Genomic DNA, 16,612 nt, shown 5'->3' with positions numbered 1-16,612 from the left:
TCTCCTTGCTGGATCAAGGTGTGGGAGACGTCACCGGGCTGCACGTGCGTTGAACGCGGAGGCACCGTTCTTCGGTGCTTAGATCGGAATCAACCGCGATCTGAATCGCTTCGAGTACGACTCCTTCATCCGTGTTCTTGCAACGCTTCCGCATCGCGATCTACAAGGGTATGTAGATGCACTCTTCTTCCCTCTCGTTGCTAGTAAACTCCATAGATTGATCTTGGTGATGCGTAGAAAATTTTGAATTTCTGCTACGTTCTCCAACAGTGGCATCATGAGCTAGGTCTATGCGTAGTTTCTATGCACGAGTAGAACACAAAGTAGTTGTGGGCGTCCATGTTGCCATTTCTTCTTGCCGCTACTAGTCTTATCTTGTTTCGGCGGCATTGTGGGATGAAGCGGCCCGGACCGACCTTACACGTACGCTTACGTGAGACAGGTTCTACCGACTGACATGCACTAGTTGCATAAGGTGGCTAGCGGGTGTCTGTCTCTCCCACTTTAGTCGGAACGGATTCGATGAAAAGGGTCCTTATGAAGGGTAAATAGAAATTGGCATATCACGTTGTGGTTTTACGTAGGTAAGAAACGTTCTTGCTAGAAACCTATACAAGCCACGTAAAAACTTGCAACAACAATTAGAGGACGTCTAACTTGTTTTTGCAGCATGTGCTATGTGATGTGATATGGCCAGAAGATGTGATGAATGATATATGTGATGTATGAGATTGATCATATTCTTGTAATAGGAATCATGACTTGCATGTCGATGAGTATGACAACCGGCAGGAGCCATAGGAGTTGTCTTTATTTTTTTTGTATGACCTGCGTGTCATTGAAAAACGCCATGTAAATTACTTTACTTTATTGCTAAGCGCGTTAGCCATAGAAGTAGAAGTAATCGTTGGCGTGACAACTTCATGAAGACACAATGATGGAGATCATGGTGTCATGCCGGTGACAAAGATGATCATGGTGCCCCGAAGATGGAGATCAAAGGAGAAAAAATGATATTGGCCATATCATGTCACTATTTGATTGCATGTGATGTTTATCATGTCTTGCATCTTATTTGCTTAGAACGACGGTAGTAAGTAAGATGATCCCTCACTAAAAATTTCAAGAGACGTGTTCCCCCTAACTGTGCACCGTTGCGAAGGTTCGTTATTTCGAAGCACCACGTGATGATCGGGTGTGATAGATTCTAACGTTCGAATACAACGGGTGTTGACGAGCCTAGCATGTACAGACATGGCCTCGGAACACATGCGAAACACTTAGGTTGACTTGACGAGCCTAGCATGTACAGACATGGCCTCGGAACACAAGAGATCGAAAGGTCGAACATGAGTTGTATGGTAGATACGATCAACATGGAGATGTTCACCGATGATGACTAGTCCGTCTCACGTGATGATCGGACACGGCCTAGTTTGACTCGGATCATGTATCACTTAGATGACTAGAGGGATGTTTATCTGAGTGGGAGTTCAATAATCAGATGAACTTCATTATCATGAACATAGTCAAAAGGTCTTTGCAAATATGTCATACGCTTTAGTTCTACTGTTTAAGATATGTTCCTAGAGAAAATTTAGTTGAAAGTTGGTAGTAGCAATTATGCGGACTGGGTCCGTAAACTGAGGATTGTCCTCATTGTTGCACAGAAGGCTTATGTCCTTAATGCACCGCTCGGTGTGCTGAACCTCAGCGTCGTTTGTAGATGTTGCGAAACATCTAACATACACGTTTTGATGACTACGTGATAGTTCAGTGCGTAATGCTAACAGTTTAGAATTGTGGCACCAAAGACGGTTTTGAAACGTCGCAGAACATATGAGATGTTCCAAAGACTGAAATTGGGATTTCGGACTAGTGCCCACGTCAAGAGGTATGAGACCTCTGACAAGTTTCTTAAGCCTGCAAACTAAGGGAGAAAAGTTCAATCGTTGAGCATGTGCTCAGATTGTCTGAGTACCACAATCACTTGAATTGAGTGGGAGTTAATCTCCCAGATGAGATAGTGATGGTTCTCCATAGTCACTGCCACCAAGCTATTAGAGCTTCGTGATGAACTATAAATATCAAGGATAGATGATGATCCTTGAGCAACTCGCGATGTTTGACACCGCGAAAGTAGAAATCAAGAAGGAGCATCAATTGTTGATGGTTAGTAAAACCACTAGTTTAAGAAGGGCAAGGGCAAAAGGGATACTTCATGAAACAGCAAGTCGTTTGCTGCTCTAGTGAAGAATCCCAAGGTTGAACCCAAACCCGAGACTAAGTGCTTCTGTAATGAGAGGAACGGTCACTGAAGCAGTACTACCCTAGATATTTGGTAGATGAGAAGGAAGGTCGACAGAAGTATATTAGATATACATTATATGAATGTGTACTTTAGTAGTACTCCTAGCAGCACCAGGGTATTAGATACTGGTTCGGTTGCTAAGTTTCAGTAACTCGAAATAAAATCTGCGGAATAAATGGAGACTAGCTAAAGGTGAGATGACGATGTGTGTTGGAAGTGTTTCCAAGGTTGATGTGATCAAGCATCGCATGCTCCCTCTACCATCGAGATTGGTGTTTGCGTTGAGCATAAACATGATTGGATTATGTTTATCGCAATACGGTTATTCATTTAAGGAGAATAATGGTTACTCTGTTTATTTGAATAATACCTTCAATGGTCTTACACCTAAAATGAATCTCGATCGTAGTGATACACATGTTCATGCCAAAAGTAATGATAGTACCACATACTTGTGGCACTGCTATTTGAGTCATATTGGGATAAAACGCATGAAGAAGCTCCATGTAGATGGATCTTTGGACTCACTCGTTTTTGAAACGATTGAGACATGCGAACCATGTCTATTGGTATATATGCATGAAGAAACTCCATGCAGATGGATCATTTGGACTCACTTGATTTTGAATCACTTGAGACATGCAAATCATACCACATGGGCAAGATGACTGAAAAGCCTCGTTTTCAGTAAGATGGAACAAGAGAGCAACTTGTTGGATGTAATACATTTTGATGTGTGCAGTCCAATGAGTGCTGAGGCATGCAGTGGATATCGTTATGTTCTTACTTCACAGATGATTTGAGTAGATGCTGAGTGTATTTACTTGATGAAACACAAGTCTGAATTATTGAAAGGTTCAAGTAATTTCAGAGTGAAGTTGAAGATCGTCGTGACAAGAGGATAAAATGTCTGTGATATGATCATAGAGATGAGTATCTGAGTTACGAGTTTGGCACACAATTAAGACATTGTGGAAAGTGTTTCACAATTAATACCGCCTGGAACACCATAGTGTGATGGTGTGTCCGAACATCATAACTGCACCCTATTGGATATGGTGCATACCATGATGTCTCTTATCGAATTACCACTATCGTTTATGGGTTAGGCATTAGAGATAACCGCATTCACTTTAAAAGGGGGCACCACGCAATTCCGTTGAGACACCGTTTAGAGAAACCTAAGTTGTCGTTTCTTAAAAGTTTGGGGCTGCAATGCTTATGTGAAAAAGTTTCAGGCTGATAAGCTCGAACCCAAAGCGGATAAATGCATCTTCATAGAATACCCAGAAGTGTTGGGTATACCTCCTATTTCAGATCTGGAAGCAAAAGTAATTGCTTCTAGAAACAGGTCCTTTCTCGAGGAAAAGTTTCTCTCGAAAGAATTGAGTGGGAGGATGGTGGAGACTTGATAAGGTTATTGAACCGTCACTTCAACTAGTGTGTAGCAGGGCACAGGAAGTTGTTCCTGTGGCACCTACACCACTTGAAGTGGAAGCTTATGATAGTGATCATGAAACTTCGGATCAAGTCATTACCAAACCTTGTAGGACGACGAGGATGCGTAATACTTCAGAGTAGTGCGTGATCCTGTCTTGGAAGTCATGTTGTTGGACAACGATGAACCTATGAGCTATGGAGAAGCGATGGTGGGCCCATATTCCGACAAATGGTTAGAAGCCATGAAATCCGAGATAAATGGATCTTTAAGAAGAAGACGGACATGGACGGTAATGTTACCGTCTATGAAGCTCGACTTGTGGAAAAGAGTATTTTCACAAGTTCAAGGAGTTGACTACGATGAGATTTTCTCATCCGTAGCGATGCTTAAGTCCGTCGGAATCATGTTAGCATTAGCTGCATTTATGAAATCTGGCAGATGGATGTCAAAACAAGTTTCCTTACCAGTTTTCGTAAGGAAAGGTTGTATGCGATACAATCAGAAAGGTTTTGTCGATCCTAAGGATGCTAAAAGGTATGCTAGCTTCAGCGATCCTTCCATGGATTAGAGCAAGCATCTCGGAGTCAGAATATACACTTTGATGGAGTGATCAAAGTTTTTGGGTTTATACAAAGTTTGTTAGAAACTTGTATTTACAATAAAGTGAGTGGGAGCGCTACAACATTTCTGATAAGTATATGTGAATGACATATTGTTGATCCGAAATGATGTAAAATTTCTGGAAAGCATAAAGGGTTGTTTGAAAGGAGTTTTTCAAAGGAAGACCAGGATAAAGCTGCTTACATATTGGGCATCAAGATCTATAGAGATAGATCAAGACGCCCGATGATACTTTCAAAGAACGGACACCTTGACATGATTTTGAAAGAGTTCAAAATAGATCAGCAAAGAAGGAGTTCAGGCTGTGTTACAAGGTGTGAGTATTGAGTAAGACTCAAGACCTGACCACAGCAGAAGAGAGAGAAAGGACGAAGGTCGTCCCCTATGCTTCAGACGTAGGCTCTACAGTATGCTATGCTGTGTACCGCACATGAAGTGTGCCTTGCCATGAGTTGGTCAAGGGGTACAATAGTGATCCGGGAATGGATCACATGACAGCGGTCGAACTTATCCTTAGTATCTAGTGGACTAAGGATTTTATCGATTATGGAGGTGAAAGGGAGTTCGTCGTAAAGGGTTACGTCGATGCGAACTTTGACACTAATCCGGATGACTCTGAGTAGTAAACCGGATTCGTATAGTAGAGCAATTATTTGAAATGGCTCCAAATAGCGCGTGGTAGCATCCACAAGATAACATAGATATTCGTAAAGCACACACGGATCTGAAAGGTCCAGACCCGTTGACTAATAACCTCTCTCACAAGCATAACATGATCAAACCAGAACCTATGAGTGTTAATCACATGGTGATGTGGACTAGATTATTGACTCTAGTGCAAGTGGGAGACTGTTGGAAATATGCCCTAGAGGCAATAATAAATAGGTTATTATTATATTTCCTTGTTCATGATAATCGTTTATTATCCATGCTAGAATTGTATTGATAGGAAACTCAGATACATGTGTGGATACATAGACAACATCATGTCCCTAGTAAGCCTCTAGTTGACTAGCTCATTGATCAATAGATGGTTACGGTTTCCTGACCATGGACATTGGATGTCGTTGATAACGGGATCACATCATTAGGAGAATGATGTGATGGACAAGACCCAATCCTAAGCCTAGCACAAGATCGTGTAGTTCGTATGCTCAGAGCTTTTCTAATGTCAAGTATCAGTTCCTTAGACCATGAGATTGTGCAACTCCCGGATACCGTAGGAATGCTTTGGGTGTACCAAACGTCACAACGTAACTGGGTGGCTATAAAGGTGCACTACAGGTATCTCCGAAAGTGTTTGTTAGGTTGGCACGAATCGAGACTGGGATTTGTCACTCCGTGTAAACGGAGAGGTATCTCTGGGCCCACTCGGTAGGACATCATCATGATGTGCACAATGTGACCAAGGAGTTGATCACGGGATGATGTGAGTTACGAAACGAGTAAAGAGACTTGCCGGTAACGAGATTGAACAAGGTATAGGGATACCGACGATCGAATCTCGGGCAAGTAACATACCGATAGACAAAGGGAATTGTATACGGGATTGATTGAATCCCCGACATCGTGGTTCATCCGATGAGATCATCTTGGAACATGTGGGAGCCAACATGGGTATCCAGATCCCGCTGTTGGTTATTGACCGGAGAACGTCTCGGTCATGTCTGCATGGTTCCCGAACCCGTAGGGTCTACACACTTAAGGTTCGATGACGCTAGGGTTATAGGGAAAGTTTGTACGTGGTTACCGAATGTTGTTCGGAGTCCCGGATGAGATCCCGGACGTCACGAGGAGTTCCGGAATGGTCCGGAGGTAAAGATTTATATATGGGAAGTCCTGTTTTGGTCACCGGAAAAGTTTCGGGTGATATCGGTAATGTACCGGGACCACCGGGAGGGTCCCGGGGGTCCACCAGCCCCAAAAGGCTGCGTGGGCCAAGTGTGGGAGGGGACCAGCCCCAAGTGGGCTGGTGCGCCCCCCCACCAAGGCCCTAGGCGCATGGGAGAGTGGGAGGGGGCAAACCTAGGCCCATCTAGTGGGGCGCCCCCCCCTCTCCTCCCCTTGGCCGCCCCCCTTGATGGGATCTAGGGCTGGCCGCCTCCTCTTGGGGTGGGAACCCTAGAGGGGGGCGCAGCCCCCTCCCCCCTATATATAGTTGAGGTTTGGGCTGCCCAAGACACATGAGAACGTCTCTTTTTCGGCGCAGCCCTACCCCTCTCCCTCCTCCTCCTCTCTCGCGGTGCTTGGCGAAGCCCTGCGGGATTGCCACGCTCCTCCATCACCACCACACCGTCGTGCTGCTGCTGGATGGAGTCTTCCCCAACCTCTCCCTCTCTCCTTGCTGGATCAAGGCGTGGGAGACGTCACCGGGCTGCACGTGTGTTGAACACGGAGGCACCGTTCTTCGGTGCTTAGATCGGAATCAACCGCGATCTGAATCGCTTCGAGTACGACTCCTTCATCCGCGTTCTTGCAACGCTTCCGCATCGCGATCTACAAGGGTATGTAGATGCACTCCCCTTCCCCTCGTAACTAGATTACTCCATGGATTGATCTTGGTGATGCGTAGAAAATTTTGAATTTCTGCTACGTTCCCCAACAAAAACTTCATCATAACACGTACTATTAATTATTAGATAAATTACCTAACAATGCCTTACGTTTCAACTACTATGTGATTCCGAAGATGGAATAGAAGTAACGTAAGAGTCATAAGGAAGAGAACAAACTGACATGTCCACTTCTACTTTCCATCGAGAGTTCACCTCATGTTTTTGACGGTGCGGGTTATAGATGCTCTATGCTCAACTTTGGGTCCAAGATTTTCTGCCACTGGTTCTTTGCACCATATCGCTGTCGCTGCCTTTTTTCCTTATCGATTTATCCTCTGTTTAGTGTCAAGACATAGATGATCACAGATTCGACAACCCTTACCAGCCGCGGCCCCTCTGCCCACCCATAATCAAGTTCATTGTTATCATTTTGAAATGAGAGCGAAAAGCCAAGAAAGTAAAATAATTCAACCAGTAATCTATTGTTTTACAAGTTCATGGTGTCATCACTCTCAACGCCCTTAAAAAGATTATCATATTTTCATCCTGAAGCTTAAAATTTGACATCAACCTTCAGTCTAGGTAAAAAAAAGGATAAATTCAAGGTTGTTTGTACATATATATGTAGTCGGCAATAAGAAATAAAAACCACGCCTATCTTGTGCCACATATAAACCGGCCATTGAGGTTTTACTTTCGGATGTACAACCTTAGAGTGGCCTGCTAAAAAATCATTGAATGTTGCTTCGATATCCGTCTCTCATGACATATGACGAACCATGGAAAGGGATGCCTAAATGATGAACAAAAAAGGAAGTATAATACATAACTAAAGGAGACGGCAGTGCGCCACAAGCAAGTATTCATGGAAGAGTAAAACTTCCTGCCTCCGAGAAGCCATCTAACATGGGTGATAAGAGTATCTGCATCACTAAGTGTTAAGCGGAAGCTAAAGGGAGAGGGCCTATCCGGTCCGGAGCCGAAGCCGAAAGGTGCGTTGGGTATATGAAAGAGGAAAGAAGCGTATATGTTATTATTCTCACATCATCGATAGAAGTACCTAATAGTGCCTTACGTCTCAACTTTCATGTGCTTCCAAAGATGGAATAGAAGCAACATAAGAGGGGACGAGGGCAAATTGATCCCACTTCCTCCGTGTGGTGTTTGTTTGCTGTTTGTTTCTGACCATATGGGTTATAGATGCTCTAAGCTCTACTTCATCACTAAGATTATCACCGTTATTTTTTCTTACCATCGCATCTCGTAGCATTTGCCACTAACCTTTTTTTCTACCACTTCATCTTTTGTTTAGCACACTGAGATGCAGGCGCTCCTAGATGTGAAGACACACGTCAAAGACCATAAAATCGCGACCCCTTGTCCGCCCATAATTGGATTTTTCAAAGCATGAAAAGCCAATAAAGTAGAATATTGATGAGCAAACCCATTGTTTTTGTGAGTTTATTACGGTGTCGGTCACTCTCTGGCTCCTTATAAAGATTATCATCTTTTCACCCTAAAGTTTAGAATCCGACATCATCGACCTCTAGTCTAGGTAAAAACAATAAACAAGAGAAATTCATGGTCGTTTGGCTATTGTGGACATTGAGTGTTGCTTCGGTTTCCAATGACGGGTGACGAACGATGGAAAGGAATGCCTAAATGATGAATGGAAAAGGAAATATAATACATAAAAGTAAGGAAGACGGATGTGCGCCAGAAGCTAGGTATTTGTGGAGGAGAAAAACTTCCTGCTTTCGAGAAGCTATCTTACATACTCAAGCAGGATAAGAGCATCTTCATTACTAGGCGTTAGGCGTAAGCTAAAGGTGAATGGGTCTATCCGATCCTGAGCCGAAGCCGAAAGGCGTGTGAGGTATAGAAAAGAGGAAAGAAGCTTATGTGTTACTATTACCACGTCATCCTAACACGTACATTTTTATTTTTAGATAGAAGTACCTAACAATGTCTTATGTCCCAACTTTTTATGCCCTTCCAAAGATAGAATATAGGTAACATAGGAGGGAAAGAGGGAAAACAGATGTTCCCGCTTCGTCCGTGGGTGTTTGTTTACCATATGTTTTTAACCACACGTGTTATAGATGCTCTAAGCCCTACTTCGGCACTTATCACCTATATTACCATAGCATCTCCAAGTATTCCCTTGTGGCTAACCTTTTTGTACCGCTTTGTCTTTAGTTTAGCGCCCTGAGATGCGGATGCTCCTGGACGCGATGACACGCGCCAAAGGCCATAAAACCGCGACCCCTTATCCCCCAGTATCAAATTACTTTCCAAGTGCGGAAAGCCAGGAAAGTGAAATACCAAGGAATAACCCGTTGTTTTATGAGTTTATTATATGGTGCCGGTCACTCTCGACCTCCTTAAAAAGATTATCATCTTTTCACCCTAAAGGTTAAATTCCACATCAACCTAAGTTTTCTCGTCTGGTCTAAGTAAATAATAAAAATAATAAACAGGAGAAATTCCGGGGGGCGGGGCCGCTTGGCTTTTAGCCACCGGCTGCGGCCAGCGGCGTACGTACGGGTCGGGAGAAAAGATGCCATTCCCGATGGCAGGCCCGGGCCTGGCCGCATCCAGGGCGCGGGTACGATCCGCGGGGCCCGCCCGCCCGCGGGCTGGCTGACGGCCGTCAGATGCCGCGCAGAGCGCCGGGATAGATTCCCCTCGGAATCCGCGCGCTGCTCAGATGGGCCTGTGACGTCAACGCCCGCTGGCTCCCCATGCCCCCGGGCGGGCCCCGGCCCGCTGACGCGATTCCACTGGTCGACGCCTCGATGGGACGTCCTCCTCTGCGATTCCCACCCTGTGCTTCCCTGGAATCTGTCTTCGGTCCTGTGTGTGTACGACCGATAGGTGCGCTTCAATTCGAACGTTGTTTGGTACCACCGCTAGTAGAGCCTAATGCGTACACGTGTTAAACTTGGTCGATGGCAAGCATTATTGTATCCTGTTGGTACATAGGCTTTCCTTTGACGAGCAATGTGATGTGCCGAAGCTCATGTAAAACAAAAAGAAATTGTGCAAAAGTTGCCATGTTGGCGCTTTTTTTTTCATTCTCTTGATACCAATCAAGAGACTCTCTCGCTTGTGACAAGAATGGATGAGATACAACCCATGCATAGATGGTCGACGATTCTGATCGCTTCTTACAAGGCCTAGGCGCAAATCGACCGCCTACAAAATTTAACAATCTGGACACTTTCGGTCGGGTGCTAGCCTAGATGTGTGGCGTTATCGTCTTTCCGGGAGTGCGGCACATACCTTAGATTGGAGGGGCCGATTTATTTTTAGCATTCAATCATCTTTTTTGCCACACACTTTCTTGAACTCTTTCAAATGCTTCATTGTTAAAAGAATATCCAAAACCGTTCTTTTGATAAAGGCAGTGGCGTACGAGTATTTGTATCATCCATGTATAAGCAATACTAGTACAATCATTAATGTTGTCATAAATACACCCGTACCCTTGAAGCAATCTGTTGTCCCTACGATGAAAACCGACCAGACGAATCGAAGAATCGAAAGCATACATACTTCTTGACAACACTTGGCCAACTAATACCAGCGTGCTAACCATGGATCCATTCGGCTTTTCTAAGTTATCGCCTTATCGGTACCTTGTTATAACCAGCTCCGGCTCAGAGCCGGTGTGTGCTTTTTACTAAGGACCGATCCGCTGACACCAAATCTCATTTCCCCGCAACAAATAAATGAATAAAAAGCATGATCAACAATCAATTATGTCATCGCGGCGCCAATCCTTCTTCCTTGCGCTCAACGAGTAAACACAAACCAGGCATTTGAGCCATATCAACCACGTCACCGTCAACATCGCGCGTCCTTATTCTACGTCTCCACCAGGAGGACACAAACACAACGGGTAGCAACAAACCGAAAGGGCCGCCGCGTCACCATCGATCGTGCACAAGCCGTCTCTCAAGAGAGAAAGCTACACCATCCTTGTAGGTACCCTCCCCTCAGCAATCTATTCCAAACACGGTCATATCTGGCGGGTTTTTTAAGTTTTAAAAAAGCCACCACCATACAATGTGTTCTTCTCCCTTGCGACAAGGAGCCGGTCATTAACAAATGTTGGTTCCATGAGGCGGCCGGACCGGCCGGAGAGAAGGAAGATCGTGCTGCTCACTCCGAGGGCCTCTCACCGCAATAAGAAGCAAACTCGAGGTCGTTTCTGCAAAGAGGCCAGCCCCACCCCCTCTACAGTGCAGCGAGTACTATAAACAGCAGAGGCCGCGTGCCAGCCGAAAGAGAGCGAGTGAAGAAAATATTAAAAAATAAAAATAAGCTCCGCCTCTCTCTCTTCCTCCCTCGCGCTCGATTCACACCACACCTCACAGCGGTTCCTCCTCCTCCTCCTCCTGGCTGCTTCCCCCTCAATCCCACAATCCGCCGGCCGAGCAATTTCCCCATGCTCCCGGCCTCCCGGATGACCCCCGCCCCGACCCGCCGCTCCTTCTGCTGCTGCTTCGCCTGCTCGCTCAATCCCCCCGGAGCCGCCGTCGCCGCCGCCGCCCGCTAGTCCTCGCCCGGGGGAGCAGAAGATCCGGTCTTGGCCGCCTCCGTCGCCAAGGGCTGATCGTGGGGTGGAGAGCGTGCCGAGCTCGAGGTTAGCGCGCCTCGCCTTCTCTGATTTGTGGTGGGTTCCTCCCTTTCTTGTTCGTCGATGCGGGCGGCTGGGAAATGAAATTGGGCCGCGATCCCGACCTTATCTCCTGTGCCGATTTTTATCATTATCTTTCTGTTGGATTATTATCTCTTTCTGTTGGATTATTGTCGAAGCCGCGTTGATCTTGTTGCGATCTATGAGCCGGTGACGACGCTCTATTTTGTCCGTCTGCGAGGCTCCAAAACTGAAGAAATTGGTTGTATGTGGTAGCTTGTGCCAACATAAAGGAATGCCCTCCCCCCCCCCCCCCCCCCCCCCCCCCCCCCCCTTTTTTTTTTGCTCTGTAGAAATGATTTGCCCCATGAACATAAAGGAGCAAAGCCGCAGCCGTGCCTGCTAAGGTTGCTTCAATCCCGGTTCCATGATCGCTGATGCCGCTTTTCAGGACAACACCGCCCGTTCGTTCCCTCGTTTTCTGACTCGATTATTAGTATTATTATAGTCTTGCAACTTTTCCACCATTTTTCCTCCTCGTGCGGCGGCCACTAACTCTGCAGGAATAATAATAACCTTGCAACTTTTCCACCATTTTTCCTCCTGTTGACGCAGCCGCTAACCCTGCAGGAAAACAGGGTAGCCAGAAACAGTTATCGATATCTCTTGTTAATCCATACTACTCTAGTAGTATTTGTTATTACCAGTTTAGATATATCATATTTTGAGCGGACAACAGTAGGTGAGGCCCTCATTTAGCAATCCACACTGAGCACGTCAGCCGTTCGTATCAAAGAAATTAAGGTGGATATCGCCTGCAGTTAGTTCGCTCTCTGAACGGCCTCTCGGGCATAATCGGCAGTTATGGCGCAATCCACTATTTTAAGGCTGCTATAGAAAGCGTTTGATTGGATTATGAGACTGTCGCAACTTTTTTGTTTTGCTAACGTGTGATGGGAGTAATCATATTGGGTTGCTCAATCAGTGTGCGACAAATCAAAAGGGCCTTTGATCTTGCATGTATGTTATTAGGTTGTTGATTTGGTTGCTTAGACTGATAAGAAGTTCTCCTAATAATATCTTATAATGTGGTAGTGGTCCCGGGAGGAGGATTGCGTACTAATCTGTTAGTTTTCTCCGATCTGTCGTAATCGTGACTAGTGTATCAAACACATTTAGTGAGAGTGCTCCTAACGTGATGACTCAGATCATTCATTTATGTCAAGTCTGTCACCGGTCCTTGACTTTGTTGCAACCGCGCAAAATTAGCCGTATATCACGCATTTTCTGTTCTTCTTTTGGTGTTCATTCCCTTATGCTAAAATCACTGAATCTACTTGGTAGGGGCAGTGCTTTTGACAGAGAATTTGAGCCCAGCGGATGAACATGTGTGAGAAAGATCAAAATTTCCACTGGGCGTACGACCTTTTCCATGACCCTTTTGCCGCTCCCAACAGCTACTATGGACATCCTAATGGTTACAGTGACAACAGCTATTGTGACTACAATTATGCTAGAGGTAGTTTTGTGGAACGTCGTGCGATTCTTTTGTGCAAAACTCATGAAAAAAAGAAGGCAGTATTCCTCATGTGTATGTTTTTTTGTTATGCAGATGCATCACATCCCGATGAGACATATTTGCATTCTTCTGCACTTACGTGCGATATGTACAACCCACAAGTAGGCATGTACCATCCTGGTAGTGAAAATATCCATAGTCTGATTCAGCCTTTACCTTTCGCATTTTTGCTATCCCTCCTAATGTTTTTTGTGTGTTCCAGGAAATGTTGGCGGGCAGGAGCATGACGCAGTCTATGTAGATCCGTCTAGTTCCTCTTCATACCCTGGCAGTGACGATTGTTTTGAAATGGAGGAAGAAGTAGGGAAGAGATTTTACCCCATGGTCCCAGTTCCCGTGAGTCTATTGATCCTTGGTAACAGTGTTGTTTCGTTAAGATTGATGTCCCTCCTTAGTATCCAGAATAAATGAAGCTTTGCTTCCAAGGAAGCTTGATAAGTCCCATGTTTGCTCACTGACTAAAGTAGCTACTAAGCAATGGCCAAAGTAGGTACGATAATTGACAGAATACCTGTGCACATGTAGCTAAAATCTCAAATGGACAATTACACCAATATGTATATCAGTTGGATAATTGATTGTGAATACTACTTGCTTTAATGGACAGCGTGATAAGAAATTCTTCCAAAAGTCTGTAAATACATTGTAAGGTGAATTAAATTCAGATATTCTTAACTCCATGTTGAGCCATGCCATGTTAAACTTTAGCAACGTCCAGATGAAAACTGTGACTTGGCTACCGGGTTCAGTTTATAGAGTTTTGCATACAAAGTGTGATTACTGCCTTCCTTATAGTTTCATGGGAATAAATTATTACTTGCACCTTCAGTATGGGAAAAAGGCTGCATTAAAACTGCTGTTTGCACAATTAATCAGCATTCTTTTCTTTTCCGACATGTTTATGCATTTGTTATTAGCTTTGGTTCCATTACACTTACAACTATGATTAAACAATTTATTTTGCCTTCTCCAGCATGTCCCTAAAATTAATGGTGAAATTCCATCACTTGACGAAGCCAGCATGGACCATGAAAGGCTGTCAGACAGGTCTGTCTTAAATCTCACTTCTCACGGGTTCCTTTTGAAACATTGAATTTATGAGGGATCGGATGTACTAGAATAAGTCTGATAATGTTTCTTCTTAGCTTTCTAAATAGAGTGTCCACGTGTAGTTCAGTAATTTTTACATGTATATTGTTGTAGGTTGAGGTTGTATGAACTAACTGAGAACAAGGTGAAAGGTGATGGCAATTGTCAGGTTTGTACTTAGTGCCATCCTCACCTGAATACTTAGTTTTATTTTGCTGAAATAAGCATAGTAGCAGCAGCAGTTGGGTCAGTTCTCTGAGTTATTCCATCATTCATGACTTACTGTTAGACCATGATGTAGTACATAAGCCACAACCAATTGATGCTAATCTAACCTTCTCAATTCCACAGTTCCGTGCACTATCAGATCAGCTGTACCAAACTCCGGACCACCATGAGTTTGTGAGGGAGCAGATAATTAGCCAGGTAATCAACAGTAGTAATCTTTCTTTCGTGATCCTTAGCTTCATTCTTTGTTTTCACACTTTCATCTTTCGTCTGATAAATAATCGTTTCCAGCTTAAGAGTAACCGGGAAGCCTATGATGGATACGTCCCCATGGCATATGATGAGTATCTGGAGAAAGTATCACGGTAAGCTTAACAGTTCAAAAACTGTTCATGACTAGTAGTACAAATTAGTCACATGTGAATGCTTCCCCAACTAATATCTTTGTGCATAAACTGACAGAAATGGTGAATGGGGTGACCATGTGACTTTACAGGCTGCTGCTGACAAGGTGCTTATATTTGTCTTACTCATGGGCATAGCATATATCACAGCTGGCAGGGGTTGTACTTTACTAATGCCCATTCTAACACAATTCGACAATCTGTTGCAGTACGGAGTGAAGATTTTCGTCATGACCTCGTTCAAGGATACGTGCTACATCGAGATCCAACCCAAGGTTCAGAAGTCCAACAAAGGTATGCAGATGATTAATTTTCTTTACAGTTCCAAGTGGATGGTCTTGATACTTAACTATTCACTTGACTGTTTTTCTTCCGATTGATCTCAGTGGTGCTGTTGAGCTTTTGGGCAGAGGTTCACTACAACTCGATATTTCCACAGAACGGTGAGTAGCATGCCTGCCTGCCATTGAGATACATGCAATGCGTGTCCAGTCCCCATCGCAAACGTATGCAACCAACATTCCACACTGACACCGCGATCTCTGCCTGATAATAGTAATCGCTGAAACCCTCTCTTTCCTATATATGGTTTTGCCAACAGACGCTCCGAGGTTGCAGCACACGGCGAAGAAGAGGAGATGGTGGCCGTTCTCGCAGCACCACCATTGATGAGGCTCTCTTCCCCCGCCTCGGCGCGTGTACTCTGACGGCGTTCCGGCGTGCAAAGCACTCTTGTTTCTCCACCGAGATGGATGGCCCCGGGGCAACGCACTCCTGGTCCCGGGAGGGGTCGTCGCGGCGTGCGCTCGCTCTGACAGGAGGAGGAGAGAAAAGGAAAAAGGCGTTATGGTTGTCTGAGATAATATTATAGATACATGGAATGGAAGGAATAATGAACATGCGACCTGTCCCGTATATAGTTTTGGGTCGCATTGCAGGCTCTGTTTATGTATTTACATACAAAATTTTGCCGGAATGAGGCTACATACAGTTAATCATTCATTTGGAATACAAATGATATGGATGGTGATACTAATAATAATAACTGGGTGAATGCAGTGTTAAAGAATCTGTTGAGTATTTGTCATGTTCTTTTTAGAATGGGTCTATTTGAGATGTCTTTGATTTGGTTCGAGAAGAGAGAGTTGCTTGGTTAAAACATTTTTTTGGAGGTTGTGAAGCGATGTTGTGGAGGCCGAAGTACTAACCCGAGTGGCACGAAGTAACCACGGAGACCAGAGAGAGCCCATTGATCATTTTGCGTCCTTTCGCAAAAAAAAAAAGATCATTTTGCATCAGTGGAGGCCCATGAAACATTCTCAAGAGGTTTTTTTTTTACTGCAACATTCTCAAGAGGTTAGGGCTAGTTAAACGGTGCGGGTCTCGGCTGCATTTGGCCATCCAAGCATGTCAATTTTCCTTTCGCTAAAAGCAGCATGTGAATTTTCCTCAATAAAATAAAATAAATCAAAGAATGTAAATTTTCCTTCCATTGAAAAACATATGTAAATTTCCCTCAATGAATAAAATAAAATACAACACATGTACTTTTGTCTCAGAATAAAATAAAATCCATGTACGTCAATAAAGCATAGTCTCCGACACAGATTCAATGTCAGAACAAATGAAAACAAAACATCATATTTTTGGGAAATACTCCCTCCTTCCTAAAATAAGTGACTCAACACTTATTTTGAGACGAAGAGAGTACAAAACATCATTATTTAGGATAAAGAGAA

General features: G+C 44.3%; 1 protein-coding gene across 10 annotated transcripts; it reads left to right on the top strand.

Moving 5' to 3' along the window:
• The first annotated feature begins 11,211 nt into the window (after positions 1–11,211).
• On the top strand, positions 11,212–15,944 carry LOC123146194 (OVARIAN TUMOR DOMAIN-containing deubiquitinating enzyme 12). 10 transcript variants are annotated; one of them, XR_006472675.1, is made up of 12 exons: positions 11,215–11,579; positions 12,918–13,092; positions 13,186–13,272; positions 13,355–13,488; positions 14,126–14,199; positions 14,356–14,410; positions 14,593–14,667; positions 14,761–14,834; positions 14,932–14,980; positions 15,083–15,167; positions 15,260–15,379; positions 15,475–15,944. XR_006472675.1 is itself a non-coding variant. In XM_044565802.1 (12 exons), exons 2-12 carry the CDS (start codon positions 12,954–12,956, stop codon positions 15,540–15,542), a joined length of 897 nt encoding a protein of 298 aa, XP_044421737.1. In that variant the 5' UTR covers positions 11,215–11,579; positions 12,918–12,953; the 3' UTR covers positions 15,543–15,944. The 10 variants fall into 10 exon arrangements, 8 of the variants coding, with proteins under 8 accessions (XP_044421736.1, XP_044421739.1, XP_044421738.1 ...); XM_044565802.1 differs by having other exon boundaries at positions 15,260–15,316; XM_044565801.1 differs by having other exon boundaries at positions 11,212–11,579; positions 13,186–13,257; positions 14,593–14,834; positions 15,260–15,316.
• The last annotated feature ends 668 nt before the right edge of the window (positions 15,945–16,612 follow it).

Source organism: Triticum aestivum, chromosome 6D, assembly GCF_018294505.1.
Source record: "Triticum aestivum cultivar Chinese Spring chromosome 6D, IWGSC CS RefSeq v2.1, whole genome shotgun sequence".
Classification (NCBI taxonomy): domain Eukaryota; kingdom Viridiplantae; phylum Streptophyta; class Magnoliopsida; order Poales; family Poaceae; genus Triticum; species Triticum aestivum.
The sequence above is the reverse complement of the archived record's forward strand: the minus strand, read 5'-3'. Positions and strand labels throughout refer to the sequence as shown.